The 21,553-nt window shown below is 35.0% G+C and overlaps 2 protein-coding genes across 3 annotated transcripts; one reads left to right on the forward strand and one right to left on the reverse strand.

The window, feature by feature from the left end:
• The first annotated feature begins 4,208 nt into the window (after positions 1 to 4,208).
• Positions 4,209 to 15,657, forward strand: LOC144436728 (EF-hand calcium-binding domain-containing protein 12-like). 2 transcript variants are annotated; one of them, XM_078125584.1, is made up of 9 exons: positions 4,209 to 4,289; positions 5,378 to 5,953; positions 7,362 to 7,478; positions 9,040 to 9,234; positions 9,791 to 9,947; positions 10,279 to 10,562; positions 11,108 to 11,339; positions 11,691 to 12,003; positions 12,611 to 15,657. In XM_078125584.1, the coding sequence occupies exons 2-9, from the start codon at positions 5,435 to 5,437 to the stop codon at positions 12,873 to 12,875; spliced, it is 2,082 nt and encodes a 693-aa protein (XP_077981710.1). In that variant the 5' UTR covers positions 4,209 to 4,289; positions 5,378 to 5,434; the 3' UTR covers positions 12,876 to 15,657. The 2 variants fall into 2 exon arrangements, with proteins under 2 accessions (XP_077981710.1, XP_077981717.1); XM_078125591.1 differs by having other exon boundaries at positions 4,223 to 4,285.
• A 482-nt stretch (positions 15,658 to 16,139) lies between these two features.
• Positions 16,140 to 20,216, reverse strand: LOC144436249 (N-alpha-acetyltransferase daf-31-like). The gene is made up of 6 exons (XM_078124997.1): positions 20,118 to 20,216; positions 18,987 to 19,144; positions 18,758 to 18,803; positions 18,331 to 18,446; positions 17,814 to 17,858; positions 16,140 to 17,197 (listed from the first exon to the last, which is right to left on the reverse strand). The coding sequence occupies exons 1-6, from the start codon at positions 20,136 to 20,138 to the stop codon at positions 16,813 to 16,815; spliced, it is 771 nt and encodes a 256-aa protein (XP_077981123.1). The 5' UTR covers positions 20,139 to 20,216; the 3' UTR covers positions 16,140 to 16,812.
• Positions 20,217 to 21,553: the final 1,337 nt, after the last annotated feature.

The following is a 21,553-nucleotide window of genomic DNA, read 5'->3' on the forward strand; positions in this document are numbered from 1 at the left end:
AGCGCCCACAACGACAAGAGGAATACTCATCCATGAAAGACTGTAATTAATCTAAAGCCATTGATTAGAAGCTGGTATGATTGTCTCAGTTCAGTATAACTAAAAGCTACATTACAAATGTAACAAGTTTGATAGATTTATATACATAGCCTTTTAATGATTTTAACTTTCATGATTTGTTTATATAAGTAATAATATTCGGTAATTAGGTAATTTTTGTTGGTAGAGATATCAATTCAAAATGAGTCTTTTGTCATTTAGGATGATTTGCGGTAATTAGGCAATTTCTTTTGAATGTGTGTTTCAAATCACACATGGTTTGGTGTATACATTGATGATAACAAACTCCATGTGTCCTATAAAGCCGTTTGATATCGTTTAATCCTAATGAGTCATTTGCTTATCAATAAAACAAGGGAGAAGGGACACTCAGCCATTTACCATGTGTATATATTAGCTCAATGATAATGCATGTAGTTAACCGAAAGACTTTCTTTTTGTTCCAAAAAAGACACTGGTTTACATCTGGTCGTTATTTCATTAACCGAACCGTCTTCAAAATAAGTTTTTCTTCTATAAATAAATTCGTATTTGTATCGGCGGCATCCGGAGGTGGGAGAGGGGAGTACTCCCATAAAAATATCTATAAAGCTTGCGTCGCGCAAAGGGATTAACTTTGCTGTTGTCATGTCTGAAAAGGGGTAGGAATTTTTTCTTACTAGCTACACATACCAGCCACTCTGCTAGTAGTAACCCCCCCCCCCCACACACACACACACACGTGATCAACACAACACATTTGTTGCTACATCAGATGTGAGACAATGATGCATTAGACAGAATCTGTATATGAATATTATTCTTATTCGTTACATCATATGATATAGCTGCAAAGTAGACTAACAGCAATAATGTACCATTATAGATCACTATTACTATCCCTGTCCTGTGTGCAATATCTTATTCATGTACCTTATTTATTTCAACCAGAGGTGTGCTAGTACATATATTGTACATAATAGGTCACATATACGTCACGTTGTCTTCTGATATGATTTAACCCATAGTCTACAGACTTTATTAAAAATTGTCTAAAGACTGTATAGTCTGTACAGAGCGATGTTAGACATGTGTCACCATGTACATTAGTAATTTAACTATATGAATGGGCCAGGCATAATTTGTCATATCCTATTTTTGGTTCACAACGTTTTTATTGCTATGTTCACCTTAGTTGTTAAGCGAATACCACTAAGCTCTAGCAAGAGCGTAATATACAAAAGTGGTAAACTATAACTTGGCATCCATACGACAGTTACTGATATTTATCACAATTGCTCTACTTCATAATAGAATAATGATGAAAATGTATTCATTGGTTGTAAAAACAGATAAAAGTATGTATAAATGCAAATTATAAATTCACCGATGTAGAATTATATATTTTACACATAAGTAAGAGTTAGATTGGTCCCGCGCCATGAAATAGTGACACGTGACTGCGACATACAAAAAATAAACCTACGTACAACCTCAGACCACCGTCATTTTGGTGGTCTGAGATACAGCCAAGTCCACCACGAGCCTGACTCACTATATGAATTTACGAATCTTCCTTATTACACAGAGAATAGTACATATTTGAAAAGTGGTGTTTTGTTGAAAACTTTAAATTTATCATAGATATGTCTTTAATAAAGAATATCACCGAATTTAATTTAATTTTACATCGCGGGTTTTTTATTAGTATTTTGTGAGTTATACATACATTCAATCTTGTAAGCCCTTATTTGTACTTGAATTCTGAAATTTCTTACATGGTTAAAATAATACAATTGATAAATATGTTTATTAAGGTGATTCCAAACTTGATACCAAAAATAAAACGTTGAGGATGTAAATTTCTACTGGTTATACCGCTCATGCAACGTCAAGTACGGTATAGTAAGCTTAACCATTTTAGTGTCTCGCGTGTCAACATGCCAAGAATTTCGAAAAACGCTCTAAAATGTTCTTTGAATGTCAAGATACCCATACCACCTGTAATGAATATTAACATCGTTCCTTCGAAGCAGTCTTTGTTCTAACTAACTTGCTTATTCTCTGAGTTGTTATATCTGCTCCAGCCCACTGTAACTATTAATATTACAGATGTCAAAATAATCAGCCCATTCCCAAGCAATGAAAATGAGCTTGGTTTGACTTGAAATAACAACAAATATGATATAAATCCGATGATGATAATATGACCACTATTGTACAGAAGTACAACATTGCCAGCCTTCTCCAATGACAGTGCAATGTTATATACACGGAGACATAATACATAGAATACAACAATACCGATCAGATCAACTATACCAACGGGGCTTTCGTTGAATAATGTGACGATGGATGACGTGCCCGTGAAATATACCAACGGTACGGAGAAGACAACGCCACAAAGTCCGTTGAATAAAAGTAGAATTAAATTCGTCATATCTTCTCGTCTTCGTCTTGTCCACACTGCTACGATAGATATGCATATTGATGTAACCAGGGGTAACACGTAACCAAGATAATTTTGAGTTGATTTGATGGCGAACAGAGGCTTGGTTGCAAAGAAGATGCCAATAATGTTGATAGCGATAATTATGAAATCTGAGGAGCCAACTTGTTCTTGGAGACAGATCCCTGCTATAATACACGTCAAAATAAGTGAGGTTCCCGACTGGATAGCTGTTGCTTCACTAGAGCCAATCACAGTGATGGAATAATAAAATGCTATGTTTCCAACATTTTTTAACGTGCCTGTGACGACGTAAAATAAAACGAGTTTTCTGTCAACTTGAAAGATGTTAATCCGGTAGTAGACGAGAAGTGGAATAGTACATAACAACACAGTCGTTGATTTCACTACATGTTGTTGGGCGGGAGTAATTTGTATGTCCCCGTGGACATACAATTTACCAAATATTACCAACAGGTCCGACACACCAAGGAAACAGCCACTAAGGAGTGCCATCACCGCACCAGTAATGACTGACAAACAGAATCGGTCCCCTTCATCCTTTCCATTTCTCTCACTGGTTGAGGTAGATGATCCGTCAGTGAACAGAGACTCTGACTCCGTTGGGTCTGACTCTAAACAAACAAAACAAGGCAACTTCTTACCCATGTATGTCTGACTCTTTGGTATTGTACCAACCCCTCAATATTGATAGCTCTGTGACCAAAGTGATGGTTCTTGGTCTGATACACACAATCGACACTGTTAAATACGACAACATCCACATCACAACTACGTATTATTATCGCATGTTATTTGAGAAACTAAAAATAGTGACGAATGCAGGTCGAAACAGGCGAAAGTGAAAATAGAATTCGATATATGAATTCATGTGCATTCATTGACACACACGTCAGGCAGGCACATACATACACACATACATACATACATACATACATACATACATACATACATACATACATACATACATACATACATACATACATACATACATACATACATACATACATACAAACATACATACATACATACATACATACATACATACATACATACATACACACACACATACATAAATACAGACAGAGACAGACAGACAGACAGACAGACAGACAGACAGACAGACAGACAGACAGACAGGCAGGCAGGCAGGCAGACAGACAGACAGACAGACAGACAGACAGACAGACAGACAGACAGACAGACAGACAGACAGACAGACAGACAGACAGACAGACAGACAGACAGACAGACAGACAGACAGACAGACAGACAGACAGACAGGTAAACTGAGGCTCCTGAGGTTTAATTTGGTTAAATCATGAGCACACTATTTCGGCTCCCCCTTTCAGACCATCAGATCTAGAATTTTCGCAGCTCCCTCCTTTAAACTCTAAAAAATTTTCATGCCCCCTCCCCCATTTCTCCCCAGCCCTCCTTGTAAATTCTGACCCCAGCCTAATACTAAAATATATACATTCTAAAGCTCTGTCCAACATTGCTATTTTATACGAACAAAATACATGCATCACACTTCATTTTTTAGAATTATATTTATAAAAGAATACTCCTAATACTCAGAAATATTGAAGTAAGCAAAGTTGTTCAGAAGTAACAGAATTCAACACTTATTCAAAATAACAAGAGGACATATCACCATGAGCGTTGGGGGCGCACTTAATATTCATTATTTCTATAGCAACAAGTCGCGGCCAAAATGGCGGCCGCCACTCGTCGAAGAATAATAAATCGTCGAAAATGGACAATAGCAGAGACGTAAGTAAGAATCGTTCTGGTATTTAGGCTTATCGAGATCGTTTTTATAGCTGTCATGTATTTGTGTCGCATGAAAAGCCTTTACAGTAGAGATAACGGAGAGGTCACCAAGCCGATTGATAGGTCACATTGTCAACAGCACAACAGATGAGTTGTTCTTGTGTGTACATACAATGGAAAAATAAAAGATAACACAACAATCGCAGTAACTGTCATGACCTCTGTATACAGTATTGATGGCAATGAAAAGATCGGATCATTTCAATGGTCGCTATGTTGTTGGTATGATAATAGCCTGCTGTACTTTTACAAAAATGGCCTTTAAAGAGAGCCTATCAATCATTTGTATATAGTATAGTATTCACACGTATTATCACGTACATAGTACTTATTCACATGTCTGTCGCTTAGTGATGACATGGTTGACACAGACCGTATCGAGAACACTACACTCCTCAGTTGCTTTACAACAAATGACGAGAATAGTTGAAGGAAATAAAGTTATTCATCAAAACATTGCCTATCGATGGGAAAAAAAGAAAAGGGGGAGAGGTGGGTGGTGGGTGGGTTAGGGGTGTATATTGTATAAAAAGGGGTAGGGTGTGGTTTAACCATAGACACGGAAGCTTCCCCTCCATTGTCTAGTAATATGGGGAGGGAGAGTGTGGAAAAGTTACATCACTTCATGTCGTTAATATCCAGTGGAGTGTATGTTTGACAACTTATGCAGAAATTTGAATGAGGCAGATTTATTGTACCATACATACAGTGTAATATGTAATTTAATGTTACACCCCATTTAATACAAGAATACCAAATATCATATATCCTTATATGTCATTTGTAAACAATCACAAAGCTTAGATAAATACAGTCGTCATGGCAATAAATTGCATTTAAACTAAAAGGAAGATGGGAACTGATTAGGATCATCATCACCAATAAGAAAGTGGTACTGCATTATAAAACATACATGTATGATCTGCATGACATCAACAACAAACTACAGACACTTCCATACATAAAGCATGTAACTCGCCTCCATTGTCTACATAAAATAACTACATCTCATTGTTTTTCTCCTTCCTTTAGCATGTACTTGTAAAGTGTTAAAATCGTAAGAGTTCCTTGTAAAATACAGCCTTCAAAATGACAGACATTATGGAGTGGTCAGACTTCGGGTTAACCCGATTGTTCAACCCAGATAACAGTGACTACTTACCAATAGAAGAACAAATAAAACTATACAAACAACGAGATCTGGCTAAAACAAAGTATTTCAAAACAGCGACAAAAGTATGGGGAACTACCAGGCCACGCAAGAGGCTTATCATAGCACCACCCATGGAGAAGATGGCAGAGAGAGATGTTTCTGTTGTATCACCTCCTTTGAGACTCCGTCCCCTCACAACAAAGAAAACCGAAATTGCTGATGCAGACAGAGCTCTATCAGAGACTGAGATTTTAAGACGTCATGAAGAAGAATTGGAGAGAAAGAGAAGTGGTTTCAAGAGTTGGTATGATGAAAGAAGACAGTTGAGGGAAAGTCTGGAAAGGTTGGGAATGAGCGAGGATTGGTTAGCTGGTAAGCCTGATAAAACACCGCTGGAAGAAAAACTTTATAGGAAGATGATGGAAGATAAAATGCCAAAACATGAAGAGCCAAAGGTGAGATGATGTATACTCTATTTCATTCCAAAAAAATTAAATTCATGTATGTTTTAACCAGCAATTGTATCGATACAATGCTGGAAACAAAAATCTACAGTATCTATAACCATGGTATAACAAATAAAAGCCAAACGATGAAACACACTGTTATACAAAGGCAAAATATACAATGTAATGCACTTGTAATTCACATGTCTTTGCTTCATGCATGTTCTTTTATTCTATATGGTTTTTAGTGGTACCATTCAATGAAATTAAAAGGAGTGTGACTTGTGTGCAGGTTGCGGGCCAAATAGCAGGTCAATTTGTGGGCTGCGGGCCAAATTGCAGGTCAATTTGTGGGCTGTAGGCAAAATTGCGGGCCATTATATATACTGTTTATTCAGGGCCACTGTTGGTTCTATACTGTCTCACTGTACTATAATAAAAAGAAAGAAACATTGTCTATCTCTGAATATAGGTTCTTTATGCATATGTGATGAATGGTTTTTACCCTATAAGTCAAAATGTCTGTGAACAACCCACAGTCATTGAACAGACACACACATTGTTAAATCCCATTATGTCACTCAGAACTGAATTTCACTATAACAGAGTGACAAGAACTTGATAACTTCCAATTACCAGAGGTAATTGTCTTTTTAGCCCCCAGTGGTTATAGGAATGTTGAAAAAGTATATTTAACATACCCGGTAAATCAAGATGAAAGTACTTTTTTATCAGCAATATTTTTTGTGTGTTTACTGGTCTCAAGTAAATAACCCTATCTCAAAAATATGTACACACATTTCTAACATGAAGACACATAAAGACAGTGTATATTATAAATCAGAGAATGCGTATTTTTTGCAATTAGCAAATTGACCCATACTTCGACCAGCAAGCCTGCAAGTTGACCTGCAAAATAACACTACTGCTGAGAAAGCCAACTGAGGTGCACAACTAGTTGAAGATTCAAGTTGTACTTGATTGTTTTATTACATACACACATACATGTACATTAAAAATCAGTCAGTGTTGGAAACTGTTTTTGAAGCCACTCAGGATCTTCAATCAATCAATTTATAAAGTCTTAATTTCTAGTTACCGTAGAAGGCGGCCACTATGCATGCTAGACCGTAGGAGTTTGACAACGTATTGACTCCCAACTTTTTTTTTATTGTTGAACAATTTTGAAACTTTCTTTTTTTCTTGTTAATGGTCACTTATAATATTAGTACTTTAGTACCATGTATATATTTTTTACAATATGAATGTATTAATTGTATTGTTTTTCAGATTTTATTTTTGAAAAAATTATGTTGACAACTACTACTACTGCTGCATGTATTACAAACAAGAAATGCATGTATTTTTCATATCTATTTATTTTTTCTTTAACCTAATTTTTCTTACATGTTTTTAGCGTCTTAGAATACAAGAATATAGTGATAGTGCCCTGCCTGACTTTTCTTCAGAGTTTTCATCACTGTCAGAGTCTTCCAAGAAATGTCTGTCAGCTGGTTCCAAGAAAGCTAAACACGTAATGATAAGAATGGACTGACTGTCACATGTGTGGTGTGAAAGCATTGCTTGCTTAAACCAAGTTGAGACTCTTTTGAAAAGCAGAACACCAAATGAGATCTTGTCTACATTAATATACACACTATGACTATTATTATCATTTATAAATATAGTTTGGATACCAAAACAGTATGGTATCAGATAGAAATTATCATCATTTACCAGGAATTTCAAGAACTCAGGTTTTTTAATCATTCTGTGTATTAAATGTAGACAAGAAGTGAAGTGTCATAAAAGCTGTGCATTATACTTGCGTTGTATGCTATACTTCACCCTTTTGATCCCATGTACAATGTATATACCTACCAACGTATACATACGTGTAGCATACCTACCAACTTATATACATGTAGCACACATGTCAACTTATATACATGTAGCATACATCTCAACTTACATACATGTAGCATACTGTTACATGTCAACTCATACATGTAGCATACATGTCAACTTATATATACAAGTACATCTAAGAAGCATACATGCCAACTTATACATACATGTAGCATACATGCCAACTTATACATACATGTACGTAGCATACATGCCAACTTATACATACATGTAGCATACATACCAACTTATACATACATGTAGCATACATACCAACTTATACATACATGTAGCATACATACCAACTTATACATACATGTACGTAGCATACATGCCAACTTATACATACATGTAGCATACATGAAAAGTTATACATACATGTAGCATACATGAAAACTTATACAAGCACAATATATGTGTACAACAAAATAATTGATGTTTTCTGCTTTGCAGTGTTTGTCTTTGATTGTAGGTTGTAACTCTCACCTACCTCTGTCTGCCAAGTGCCCTGCTGTGTAGTGCTACCAAGCTATGTTACACTTGTGTCAAGTTTGCAATCTTTTGCCACTATGTTATGCAGTACAATTTCTTGCTATTAACAATCTGTTTGCGCATATTAGTTTTAAGATTTACATGCGCATAGCTTGTGTGTGTTGTTGCAATGTTTGTTGATCTGATTTGCTGTTTTTTGTGAAACAAATTATTGTATTTACTGAATGGATAAATATTAAGCTATCATTCTTGCAAAGATGGTCTTGAATTATTTAATATTTGTTGTTGATACTGTTCCAATTTGTTAGTCTTCCGTTTACCGAGGTAGTAGTAAATTATAAGATGAACTAATTGGGATAATCATTTTAATCACATGGTATTAGAAACATGATACACTTGATGCACGTCACTCAGAGTGACTTGATATGTTTGTTTTGTTTGTTTTATTGTGTGACACCATCACTATATAATGATAGTTGACCTGCAATGGATTTGTTGGTGTGCTGGTTTTAATCTTCACACTTTCACTTGTTGTTCAAAACTACAAGACAATGCATATTAAAGTTCTGAAAAGTGATGACTAGCTGACTTCAGTAAAAGATTTACATTCAGTGGATGTATTTTCTCGTAATGGCAAATAGACTTGATTCCTTTAGATTGGCACTAATTCTAGTTTGTCTACTGCATTGATACAGAGTGTAAAGGAACCTACCCCTCCACCAACACGAATTGCATCACCCACCATAGTGAAACCCCCACCTGAAGCTTTAGCTACCATTACGAAGCATCTCCACGACAACAGGATACGTCTGATTGACTTATTTGCCAGGGCTGATAAGGACAAGAATTGGATGATTACCAGAGTGGAGTTTGAACACTGTATCAATGATGTAAGTGTAACACCACCAAAGAACACAGCACCCTCTAGTGGTATAACTTAGTAGTGGCTTGTAACATGGCATGAGCCTCATTGCTACACCTCGAGTTATTGATGTGCAAGGCAGAAAAGCTTATTTTCAGTTCTTTTTACTTGAAATCACAGGAGTAATCAATTGATTTGAAATCACAGGAGTAATCTAGTGATTTGAAATCACAGGAGTAATTTATTGATTTGAAATCACAGGAGTAATCTAGTGATTTGAAATCACAGGATTTATCTAGTGATTTGTTTATTGTTGTTATAGACACCTGTATTTCATCTAATTCAGCTTATGGCCATAACATCGTACTTCACCAGGAGTTACGACAAGACAGAGTGAAACTGTATCTTAGGTGCATTAGTAATAAAACTCTGTTCAAATTTGAAAAAAAATGGTAACAAAGTAGATGAGAGTTGTTATGTGAAACTTTGATGATACTAACAATATAACCAGTACAGTATATTTTTGAATGATGTAAAAAATGTGTCATTTACTAGTGATAGCATTTCTCGTTTTGTCTTTGTAGGCCAAAATACCGTTATCTAGTTACTTACTGGAAGAGTTGATGAATTCCCTGGACACAGACATGAATGACCAGCTAGACTACAGGGAATTAGTACAAGGAATGAAGGAATTTCAGATAGATGAAAGACAGCGTAGGAGAGCCAGGATGGAAAGTACTGGTGAGTTCATTGACAATTACTTTCCCTTTGAACTCAATTTTATAGTTTTGTTCAAAAAAGGAAGAAACCATCAAAGTAGAAAATGGTGATCGATGATAAAAACTGCTATGATTGGAATTTTGGTTGACATCCTTTGATCAGCAGTACATCACTGTACTGTATAGATGCTTTCACGGTAGAAACTTTGTGATAAATATTATACTTACTCAGCTATACATTGTACATGAAATGACCCCATCAATGCCATAGACAGGTTATGGTCAATATGAAATTGCCAGGAGTACTGGTATGCATTGACTTTGAAGTTTATACATTTTTATTGTGATTTTAGGTACTAGTTCTAATTTCATGAGGGAATCAGACAGAACACCGAGATCAAGAGAATCTCCAGCCACTAGGAAATCGCGTGGGTCTCCAGGAAGACCACTGACTAGAACACCGGACAAACGTGTGGACTCTGCAGCTTCACAGAGATCAGTTGTTAGTTTTGCTGCATCAGATGCTTCTGAAGCACCTTCATTGGGCATACCTAAAGTGGATATCACTGAACAAATAACCATGGCAACTGATGATCTGATGATGAAGAGGAAAAAAGAAAAAGTTTTTAATAAACAGGTGAGTGTATTTATCAAGCACTAGGTATTCTCAGATAGTGACTTTTATGAATTCATGGACTCCAGCTACCCACGGCCACATACATGTATATCTCTCTTATTAAAACAATGTTGACTGTCACTATGGTTTCTATGTTAGCATACACTGGGAGATCTCATGCTTGAAGGTATTCAGCCACATATATACAAGGATCAAATTTGAAGAGTGCTTGTAAACACTCACCAGTTCAGTACATGTATAAAATTACCATATGGAGAATATGATAAATACAACTGAAATGTACTGATGGTCAGTCAGCCGGTTTGCTTACATGATAAGGTCTGCTGTCGCTCACCACTGAACAGAAATGCCATGTTGACTGTTAGCATGAGATAGACAAAAGTGTCATCTGCACAGTTTTACACTTAGCGTACTTGGGAGAATCTAACTGACAAATGATGAACTACTCAAACCAAGGATGAATAGATAGTTGAAATGGTGATATCAATATGTTATAAGTCATGATAATAAAAAACTGATCATTTATTTGTTGTTTTATCAACCAGGCTAAAATTGCAAGTGCTGGCAAGAAGAAATTAAAATCCGGTAATAAAGACAAGGGTAAAGTAAAGACAGGTAACCGTGCTGTTGACAGCCATGCAATGGCTAGTACACTAGGTGGTGGTACTGCTGAATCTATCAATATATACAGAGAAGAAAGACTGAAGGAATACCACAAGATTATTAGATTGTGTACAGAAAGGAATATTCCATTTACACACCATGTTTTAGAAAGAGGTGAGTTGATGATGTGTATCAGTGGTGTTGCCATGGTTTTTAGCAATTTTGGTTTTAAAGTATAATAAGTGAAGTTAGTGGTGATGTAGGGATCATGTTGTTTGTCTGTTGATACATGGATTTGATAACAGCTTTGAAATACTGAAAACTGTTAGGGTTGATGAATATGGAACTTGTTGGGGTATGACCGTTTGCAGTATCTGGTCACAAAAGTATTTAATTGTACATGTTCTGGTATTCAAAGCTGAGAAATGTGATGAACTGTTGATACTTTATAGCACAGTCATATTATTGTTAGAATTAGTGCCAATTTTTCACATTTTTTTACTCTCTCTTTCCTTCTTCTCACAGCACTGCTGACACCTGGAGACAAACCACCTTCAGGTATCAGAAAAAAAATACACCAACCTGGAGTAGACATATTGATATCGTCCCACTTTGCTGACCCACCACCCAGACCCAAAACCCCCATCGAAGTCAAACATGCAGACAAAGTACATCGTAGCAGGACAGGTGAACTTTTGATGGAAGCCAAACATACCTACCCACAAAGGAGACACATAGAACCACAGAAAACTGTAGTCAACTTATCGACTGGAAGGGCGTTCATCTCAAACAAAGTGAATTGTTGGTTATCATTTGAAGAGTATGAATATCTTACAAGGTAAAGATGATTCAAATCATTCACTTTCAATTGTTACTTACTAACCCCCCCCCTCCCCGAGTTGAAGTAGACCTTCCCAATGAATAGCTCCCTTTAGTGGTAATGTATAGAAAGGTGAAGTAGTTGATGAAATATAATCAGAATTATTTTATTGACATAAGTGTTTACATTGACATGTGCATTAGGTGTTATGTCAGAATACTGTATACAGTAGCACTTTGTTCCTATCCTTGTTAGACACATTCCTTCACACACATACCTACACAGGGTATACCAGAAAACTACACACTACATAAAAAGACACCATTTTTGAAATGTCTAATTTTGGCAAAAGATTTAAGTTTTGTCTATACAGTGTGTTACACTGTGATTTGGTTACTTTGATAAATGGACCATTTCAATTTGACTTATTTTTCTAAAGTACTGTGTTGTGCAAGGCATTGAATTCATATTCATCATTTCGTCAATAAGTTGATGTTCAGTTTGTACCAGGAATTTTTCTAACCTACCCCTAGTAGAATATCAAACCTCAGACCACTGTCTGAGGTCAAACCCAGTCATGTGTTATTGTTGTCATATTATAACATATTTTCCTTTTCACTTTCAGGCATTTAGAGAAACGCTATGTTGTGTTGAGTGGCAAAGTTGACAATGATGCATTCTGGCCTGGCTACATGCTGGACAAGATCCGACTATGTTTGGACAAACCAGACCATGCTATAGGTCCTGCCACAGTGTTTCAGTCAACAGCACAGAACAAGCCAACAAACTTAGGATACAACAACAACCTACAATCATGGCCTGCCAGCGCACAGTATGTACAATATGGAGACATCACACAACAAAAGAGATATACTGTGGATCCTAAATAGAAGATTGCAGCATTATTGACGCAACAATGTTCAAATCGATGGCTAAAATAGATATGGGAGTTTGGGCTTAAGTTTAACAATTACGATACAATGTCCATTGGAAGTATTGATCTGATAGTAATGTCCAAAAGAATGTATCATTGATATTTTCATTGTCAATATAGGGAATCACTGTAGGTTTGTCTAAAACAGACAGCAACAAACATTTTATGTGAATTATATTGACAAATTAACACATTATTTTGGGACAAACTGAAGATCATTATATCCAATAGGGTAACCATAGAGATTGTTTTATTGAGACGTCATACCTATTTCAGCATTATTGAGCTTTTTTTTTATTTCTAGGAGCCATCCAAGGTTTATCATATTTAGTTTATGCATGTCCAGTTTGATTGTATTAGAGATGTCAAAATGTAAAATATATATAATATTCATTTACAGTAAATTTTGTTTGTCTTTAAATCAAACAGACATGGCCATGACAAAGAGCTAAAACATTACAGATTAGGTACACATGAAGTGAAAATATAAAACACAGCACAAGTAGAGAAATATGAATTATTCTGTCAGGGTATAATCCAAATGAATCTTACATATTATATTATAGACAGGTGGCTTAGATGTTTGTGCTTCTCCTGCATAAAAAATGACAATTTAATTATGTGAACATTTGTGCAAGTGTAAGTTAAATTTAGCGTAGTTTCACAAACGATAGCATTGCACGGTCACTTTAATACTGTAAAAATAGCAATTCAACGTTAATATTCATTGGGGAGTCGAGAGTGTATAGCCAGTCTGTATTAATGTACACATGCATGTAGTAAAAAGTAGGCATATTCTTGTGTCAGTTAGCAGTGAATATTTACTTCAAAGCATTCTTACTCTCTTTTAAAATGTTATATTTTGATTTAAGTTATTCTGCTTGAATTGTTACTGGGAGAAAAAAGTGTTTTTAGTATTTACATATTTTTCAAAATCATAAGTTGTTTAGTTTTGTCTTCCTAGGATTATCACTAATAGTCAGATTGCTGGCAGTGCCATCAAGCTTCCTACAACTGAACATTTGATAAAACTCTTTCTTTGTCTCTCAAAATACATTTCATCCAAGATGATCCTTTCATTATTTTATGACCCATCATTTTGAATGCAACTTTTGGACTGATATTTTACCTATTTTTGCATTTTACAGATGAATTATTTTTAAATTATTTTACATTTTCTTCCACTTAATACTCTATGCATTTCTTTCTGATTTCAATGCAAAATTTTCTGTGACATTTATTGCAGTGTATTAATAAAATGATGACATTTTCCTGTTTTCTTCAAAAAGAGATGATAAGCCATAAGTGACATCAAATTTGAAGCGGTTCTGTCAGGCACATACTAGTAGTCTGTAAGGTATGCCATGACAGGGCGCCCTCACACATCAGCTAGAGCAGGCCGTAGCACCATAACATATCTTACATTATGTATTAAGGTGCACTGCTACGCATATTCATTGCTTCTTCCATTTTTTGTACTTTCAGGAAAAAATCCTAAGAATGACATTTTACTTGACTTGTAACAGCTGAGCGTTGATAACCAAGTTTTATGCAGTTTCATTGTATAATTGATATCAATGCTTTGAGTGGTAATGTAACAGTAATGTTGTCCAATTCATGAATCATGAAATTTATCTTTTGGTGTCTGTTTACAAGTAAAATTCAATCCTAGTAAAAAGTACTTCATGACAAAATGCAATAGTGATTCCTGTAAACAGTTATATGCCATTCAATATAACGTTATGGGTACTTACTTTTTATGAACTACGATCTTCTACTCTTTTACATTATTTTGTTGAATGGTACAGATTGCATATTTTATTTACAAAGTAATCGTCAATGTGTATTTTTAGACCTAAACTATCATATCAACTGTATCTAAGTAAAATTTGCCACCAGAGGGCGATATATCAGAGAAAATATGCAAGCAGCTTGGATAAGTGTACTTATTCAAATTTAAAGTCAAATGCTTAGAACTTCCACTTTCAGTTCGGATAACAAGTTTACAACATTTTTATGTTTTCAATTTTTCATCGAAATTCTTGTGTTGTGTGTATATGTATACATATAATGAGATATCACAAATGATACATCTGATATGAATTGTGTCATTGTATTGCCCATATATGGCTAAAGTATACTTTGCCAAATATATGTAGTGACATGGTTGCCAAATTTGATTATTGAAATCATGTCAAAATAACATTGTAAATCTAAATGAATTATCAAAATCATGTGATATGGCTAACTAATTGATATAATTATGTCTTATGAATGATATGGCTATTAATTAATACTCTCTAACGGATATGGCTAAATACTGGTATTGGATATACTTCTCATGTAAACAGATTCAAATTTCAACTTGAAAAATGTTATCTTTAGGGTTTTTTGGAAGACTTTTAACAGTGTGTGTGATATTAGCTCATTTTAAATGTACAGTATTGAATACAAGAGAAATATTTTTTACAGCATGGAGTATGGTAGATTTTACTAAATTACATTGAAAATGTATGCCAAAATAGAAAAGAACAAATTCCCATAGACTTCACATACATACATACATACATACATATGCACGCACACACAGAGACATACACTTAATATAGCTGGTACACGTACATTCCCTATCCCACCTGTGTTTTTGTTCCAAAACAATGGAATTCTTGATATCATACTAACCATTTCAATATGTAAAGTATCAAAATAACTGACAATATTCGTGTGCTAGTTCTAAGACTTGGTGTGTACAGTATTCAGGTAATAAAAGAGATTATGGTTTAAAATATTTGTTTTGTGATGTTTGTGTGGATTATGAGTAAAGACACAGTGTATCCTATGAAGAAAGCCTGAATTGAACATATTTACACAGTCAAACTTTTTGAATAATTAGTAGTAGCCAAATTTAAAACCATTGAAACTTTGCTGATATTTCTCAAGAATTACACCTCAGTACCCCAAACTTATATGAAACAAATCAAAGTATGTGCCAAATATTAGTTTGTAAGGTATGCTGTGTTAGGGCGCCCTCACATAACGAGGCCGGTGAGGGCAGTATAACATGACATATCTTACAGTCTAGCTCAGTATATGAAAAGAAGACTGCTATACAGTACTCGTTATCACACTCAAACTCTTACTTGTTCCTGTTTTGGAATATATACTCCTTATTTATTAAAATAAAAATATACAGGATTTTGAGAAAAACATGTTGTGACTTGTTCCATGTCCACAAGTAATGAGACATACACACATGCAATTGAATACAAACCAAGGCTTTTATTGATCACAAGAGTTTTGTTATATTCCAATATTGTCTTCAAATACAGACTAGTGTATTATATTTGGTATACCCTGATCTACACAGCACCAGATGCTGCTTGGAAATACATCCAATGTTTAACTTGATGAAAACAGAGACACAGATCATGAATATGTCGTAATCAATAGATGGAAAACTGAAGTACTAATGATCTTTGTGCAATAAAAAGATCAACCAACAAAAGATGTTTTTTTCGTCAGTAAAAAAAAAATATAGCCAAAGTAAATATAGCTAAACTAGATAGAAAGTGGCTTCATTAGATTTGTTTACAAGGAGTTGGGACACCCCAATCCCCAATCCCTTCAAATCATCCACTGAACAAATTACTTATCATGGGAAACTATTTCTATAAAAGGGTTCATTTTGGGGTATTTCACACATTCTGAGACAATCATGATTTTTACTTGTATACTCAGGACAAATGCCAGATTGTGTTTGAATCCTCTGATTGTTGAGTCAGCTGTGTGGTAAAAAAGGTGTTTCAACTATATAACATGGGGTAGGGAGTGGATGTTTTTCATATTGTGATAATTACTGTTAGTGAACTAATATTAAAACAGAGTAGTTTCTATCATGACGTATTTTCAGTTTCTTTTCCATGACTACAAGAACATGTATGAGTATCTTTACTTTCTCTACTCTCCCTATCTCTTCGTTTCTTTCCTTTTTTCTGTGACTTGGTTTCCTCGGTTGTTGCCTCTGCTTCACAGCTTTTCTCACCGTCATGATGATGATGATGATGATCTTTACATTTGGATTTCTCTCCGTTATCTTTACCCTTTCGTTTTCCAGTCTTCTCATCATCTCCGTTCTCCTCCTTGGCTTTGATGGCTTTTTTGTTATCTCTGTTTGTGTAGTAGGTGGTGGTTTGTTCATCAAAGAAAGTAGCCAGCTCTCTTTTCATGGCAAACGCATCCTCCCCATCTGCATAGTATTTGGGTTCAACTTCACAAATACTTTATAGAGAGACAAAATGAATGTAGTTACACTGATATGTTGAAAGGGACATGGTGGAGAACCTACTGGTAATGGTTTTTTGTTGTTGTAATTTTGCTAGAAAGAGTAGTATTCTTTTCACTCTGCTAGAAATACTAACACAAATATCACCTAGCCTGTCAAACTGTGTCATGTAGACCAGATTTATAAATCACATAATCTGTCATGATAGATGACTTTTATACGTTGAGTCAGTATCCTCTACTGTAAAACTGGAGTAAAATCAGGTGAAAGTAAAACAACTACCAATTTACATTTGGTTCAATAAGTAGAATTAAAGATTTGGACTGAAATGTAATATTTACTTTAAATTTTATCTTTTGTTTGACATCTTTCTCAATGCATTCAGTACAGTGAGTGTATAGATAATACGGATGTCAAGCATCGAAAGTACAGTGTCCATCTTTACACAAGTAGAATTTTCACTTATATACAAGATGGTTTAATAATGTAATACTATAACTAATATCTGGAGGCAAATTTTAGTTTTAGTTTTACACTCTCACAGTGAAAGGTTGGGAAGGAATTGCTCTGACTAAGATACTATGTAAATTGATGTATATAAACATTACTTACTTGAACTTCAAAGTATTGGTATAAAGATGCAAGGCTGCTCGGTTGCTGCAAAATTGATAGAGAACAATACATGTAAAATTGACATCTAACTTTTACACATTGGTTATTAATAGACCATAGTGAAGTCAATTACAAGCATGTAGAGTATGTATCTCCATATGAAAGCAAAATACATTGTTGAGTACTTTATTTCTATGACAGGTATGAAGACCAAGTATCTCTCATTTAGAAGCAATGTTATCTCTGGTAGCTATCATTTTTACTAATAGAATATGACTTTTTTAAATTCTGATTATTTTGACACCATTTTCAAAGCAAGCAAGATAATTCTCAGATACTTTACTGTGCTTTTCCCAGTCAAAACATACAAATAATTTGTTTACTCACTTATTCTGACATGTAGAGATACATTCTTAGAGCACTGAAACAGTTTTACCATGGCTCTGAGTATAAACTGACATTCATTTGTCTTATGTTTAAAATAACACACCACAAAGACTCTGTAAGCCTGACATACCTTATTCTGACATGTAGAGATACATATTTTGCATTAAAACACTCTACCATGGCTCTGGATGCTTGGTCCATCAATTTCTGAGCCAGACCAAGTCTTCTATGAGATCTTTTGACGGCCTGTTAAGAACAATAATGTGTACACATTTACCGTAGTTTTATGATGTTCAGTCCAGCCAACAAGCCATCACAAATCAGCAAGGTGTGGGACATATGACTTGTTAAAAATACTCTATGACAAGTTGGATGTACAAAGTTATGGCATACATAAAGTACAAAGTTTTAATATATGTACGGCAATGTCTTGTGCAGTTATGCACCATACTGAAATTTGATTCAGTATAATTTCTATACCATAGCAGCAGACAGATCAAATAGACAAATGGTTGCATAAAAGATGGAAACTAGATATGGTACTACCCCAAACTTACCAGGGATGTAATGTGGCCGTGTGGAACCTCTTCTGGGTCTTCTTCCCTGAAAAAAACACATTAACAAAGCCATAACCTTACAGCATTACATCTTTAAATTATATATTTATTAACACTATGCTAAGATTTATCAACTGATATCTACTACAATGGAAACAAACAAAATTTGAAACCAACACACAGAAATGTATATCTAGAGTTAGACTACAGCAAATCTATGATAACTTACATCTTGGCAAGTACATATCCTACTACTTTTCCCTTCTCATCCTCAGCAACGTAAGACAGCTGTGGCCATGATAAACCATGATAGAAATAATATTTCATTTGATAATTTTCTGGCAAACACAGCAGATTACAATGCTGCATATTCATCAGGTCTTCCGGCTGAACAAAAGGAATGATAAATGTACATCTTTAATTCTTAACTGATATGATAGTGTATAAAATAATATTAATATTTTCTCAAAATGAAAATATACAATCTCTCATTTGTTGGGTACAGGTATGTGTAAGTTAACCTTTTAAGTTAACTAAACTTATTGCTACTAAACAAAATTTGATAAATTAGGCTATCTATGCTACAGTTTTGACTTTTTATGTTGTGCTTGTTCTTTCTTGGTCCTTTGATGTATCACTGTGGGTCAGGGGTATCAAGTTATCAACACTTCATCTCATCCATAGCATATAACTGTAGCATACACTGTGAAATGATCTTAGAAACAGTAATACTTTCCAAAGAGATGATTGCTTTCATTAAATACTTACAGTTTACACAATGAATACGGGAATACAGAATCGTTGGTATGTGGAAAGACTGAGACAACTAATGAACTATGTGATTTATCTAACCATAGACAAGGAAATGGTCTTTTCCTTGTCTGTGATCCGACACTGAGTCAGCCATGAGAATGACATTGATACATCATTTACAATACTGTCCACTACATCAAGACATCACAATAAACTACAGAAACGAAGTAAACTGGACACTATATACTATACCAGGCGCAGGAAACATTTTTTTCATTATGATTCAGACTGAGTTGTTATAATTTGCAAGTTTCACTGTTACGAATACTGGAACCAAGGGTTGTTTAAAAGTCTGGAAGAATTACTAATGCCATTAATTGAACTGAACTATATAATAGCTCCTTACAGTTTAGATAGTTTAGTTACCCACGACAGCTGGCAGTGTCCTTCCTACCTCCTAGCTCCATGGTCACAGTAAGTTCACAGTACACACTGTAACACAGTCTAGTCGTGACTTGCAGTCGGCTTACAACGCAATAACCCGTTTGGTGTCTAATATTATTAACTACGTATGTCTGGAATGGTATTTTGACGTCTTTGTTCTTACCTTTGCACAGCGTATATTCATGATGACGACTTAATGACAAAATTACAAGATTCGGACTGCTAGACACGTGAACTTCTGACTTCAATTTTTCAATATGGCTTCCGCCTCGAATTCCTATCGAGCCGATGATAGAGGGCGTCCTCACTACCATCAGGCAAAGCCAAGGTATTATTAGTACAGTCATTGGAAGCACATAAATATGTTCCATATCTGAAATTATGACCAACAACTTTGCTAAATCTAGGTAGATCTTCAGGTACCTGTAATTGGCTACCCTCCCAAATTCATAGCATATTTCTTGGTGTAGAGAGTTTCTGAAGACAGTAATATTAAAACAGTCTCTGGGCTATAGATGCGATGACAGGTGGTGGGATGAGTCAATATTGGTTTGAGGGCAATTATAATTTTATATCTCAGTGGATATGTCATGAGTGCTCTTAATAGTATAATTTTGTTTCATTTATTTTTTTTCATCGCAAGTATGTTATGAAGGAATAACAAGTGTGTATTTTAATACTCACATGTTTTCTTCTTCAGTGGTTATTTATTCAATTACTATGCCTTCACACTTATAAAAATTGTATTACAAATATAAAATGTTTACATAGATGCATATACATATAAACACACATGTACACACACACACACACACACACACACAATTTGAACAGTCCATTGTAATTGTAGTAATGTGAAAATTAAATTTGTACTAAATCTCACAAAGTATTGGTTGATATATCAAAGTCTTATATAGTTATCTGATAGGTATTACATTGTTAAGGTACAAGTATAGAAAAATTAACACTAAACTACAAATTATCATCATGGTAATACTTGATTAAAATGTGATGCACGTTATTTCTTTATATGTAGATAAGTGGACACTGTGATAGAACTGAAGTTTGATGAAATTTCCTAAGATAAGGAAGTGGTCAGTTTCTTTGGTGGGGACTGAGAGGTCATTTGGGGATGGGATCATCCTGTTTTGGTTTTTGCAGGGAGGGGGTCAGAAGCATTTTATTTTACCAGTGAATAAATCAACTCACCCACCTGAAACAAACTATTTTGATGCAAATATCTTCAGTAAATCATGTATTATCACATATTGAGAGCATCTGATATATATCACTCACTCACACACACACACACACACACACACACACACACACACTCACACACACACACACGCACACATACATACATACATACATAGACACTCACACACATACATACATACATACATATATACATATACATACATACATACATGCATACATACATACATACATACAAACAGACACACACATGTACGTACACACACATACACAGATACACAGATACTCACACACGCACACACACACGCACACACACACACACACACACACTCACACACACACACACACACACACACACACTGATTGGGATTTTATACTTCA

This window comes from Glandiceps talaboti, chromosome 1 (assembly GCF_964340395.1).
Source record: "Glandiceps talaboti chromosome 1, keGlaTala1.1, whole genome shotgun sequence".
NCBI lineage: Eukaryota > Metazoa > Hemichordata > Enteropneusta > Spengelidae > Glandiceps > Glandiceps talaboti.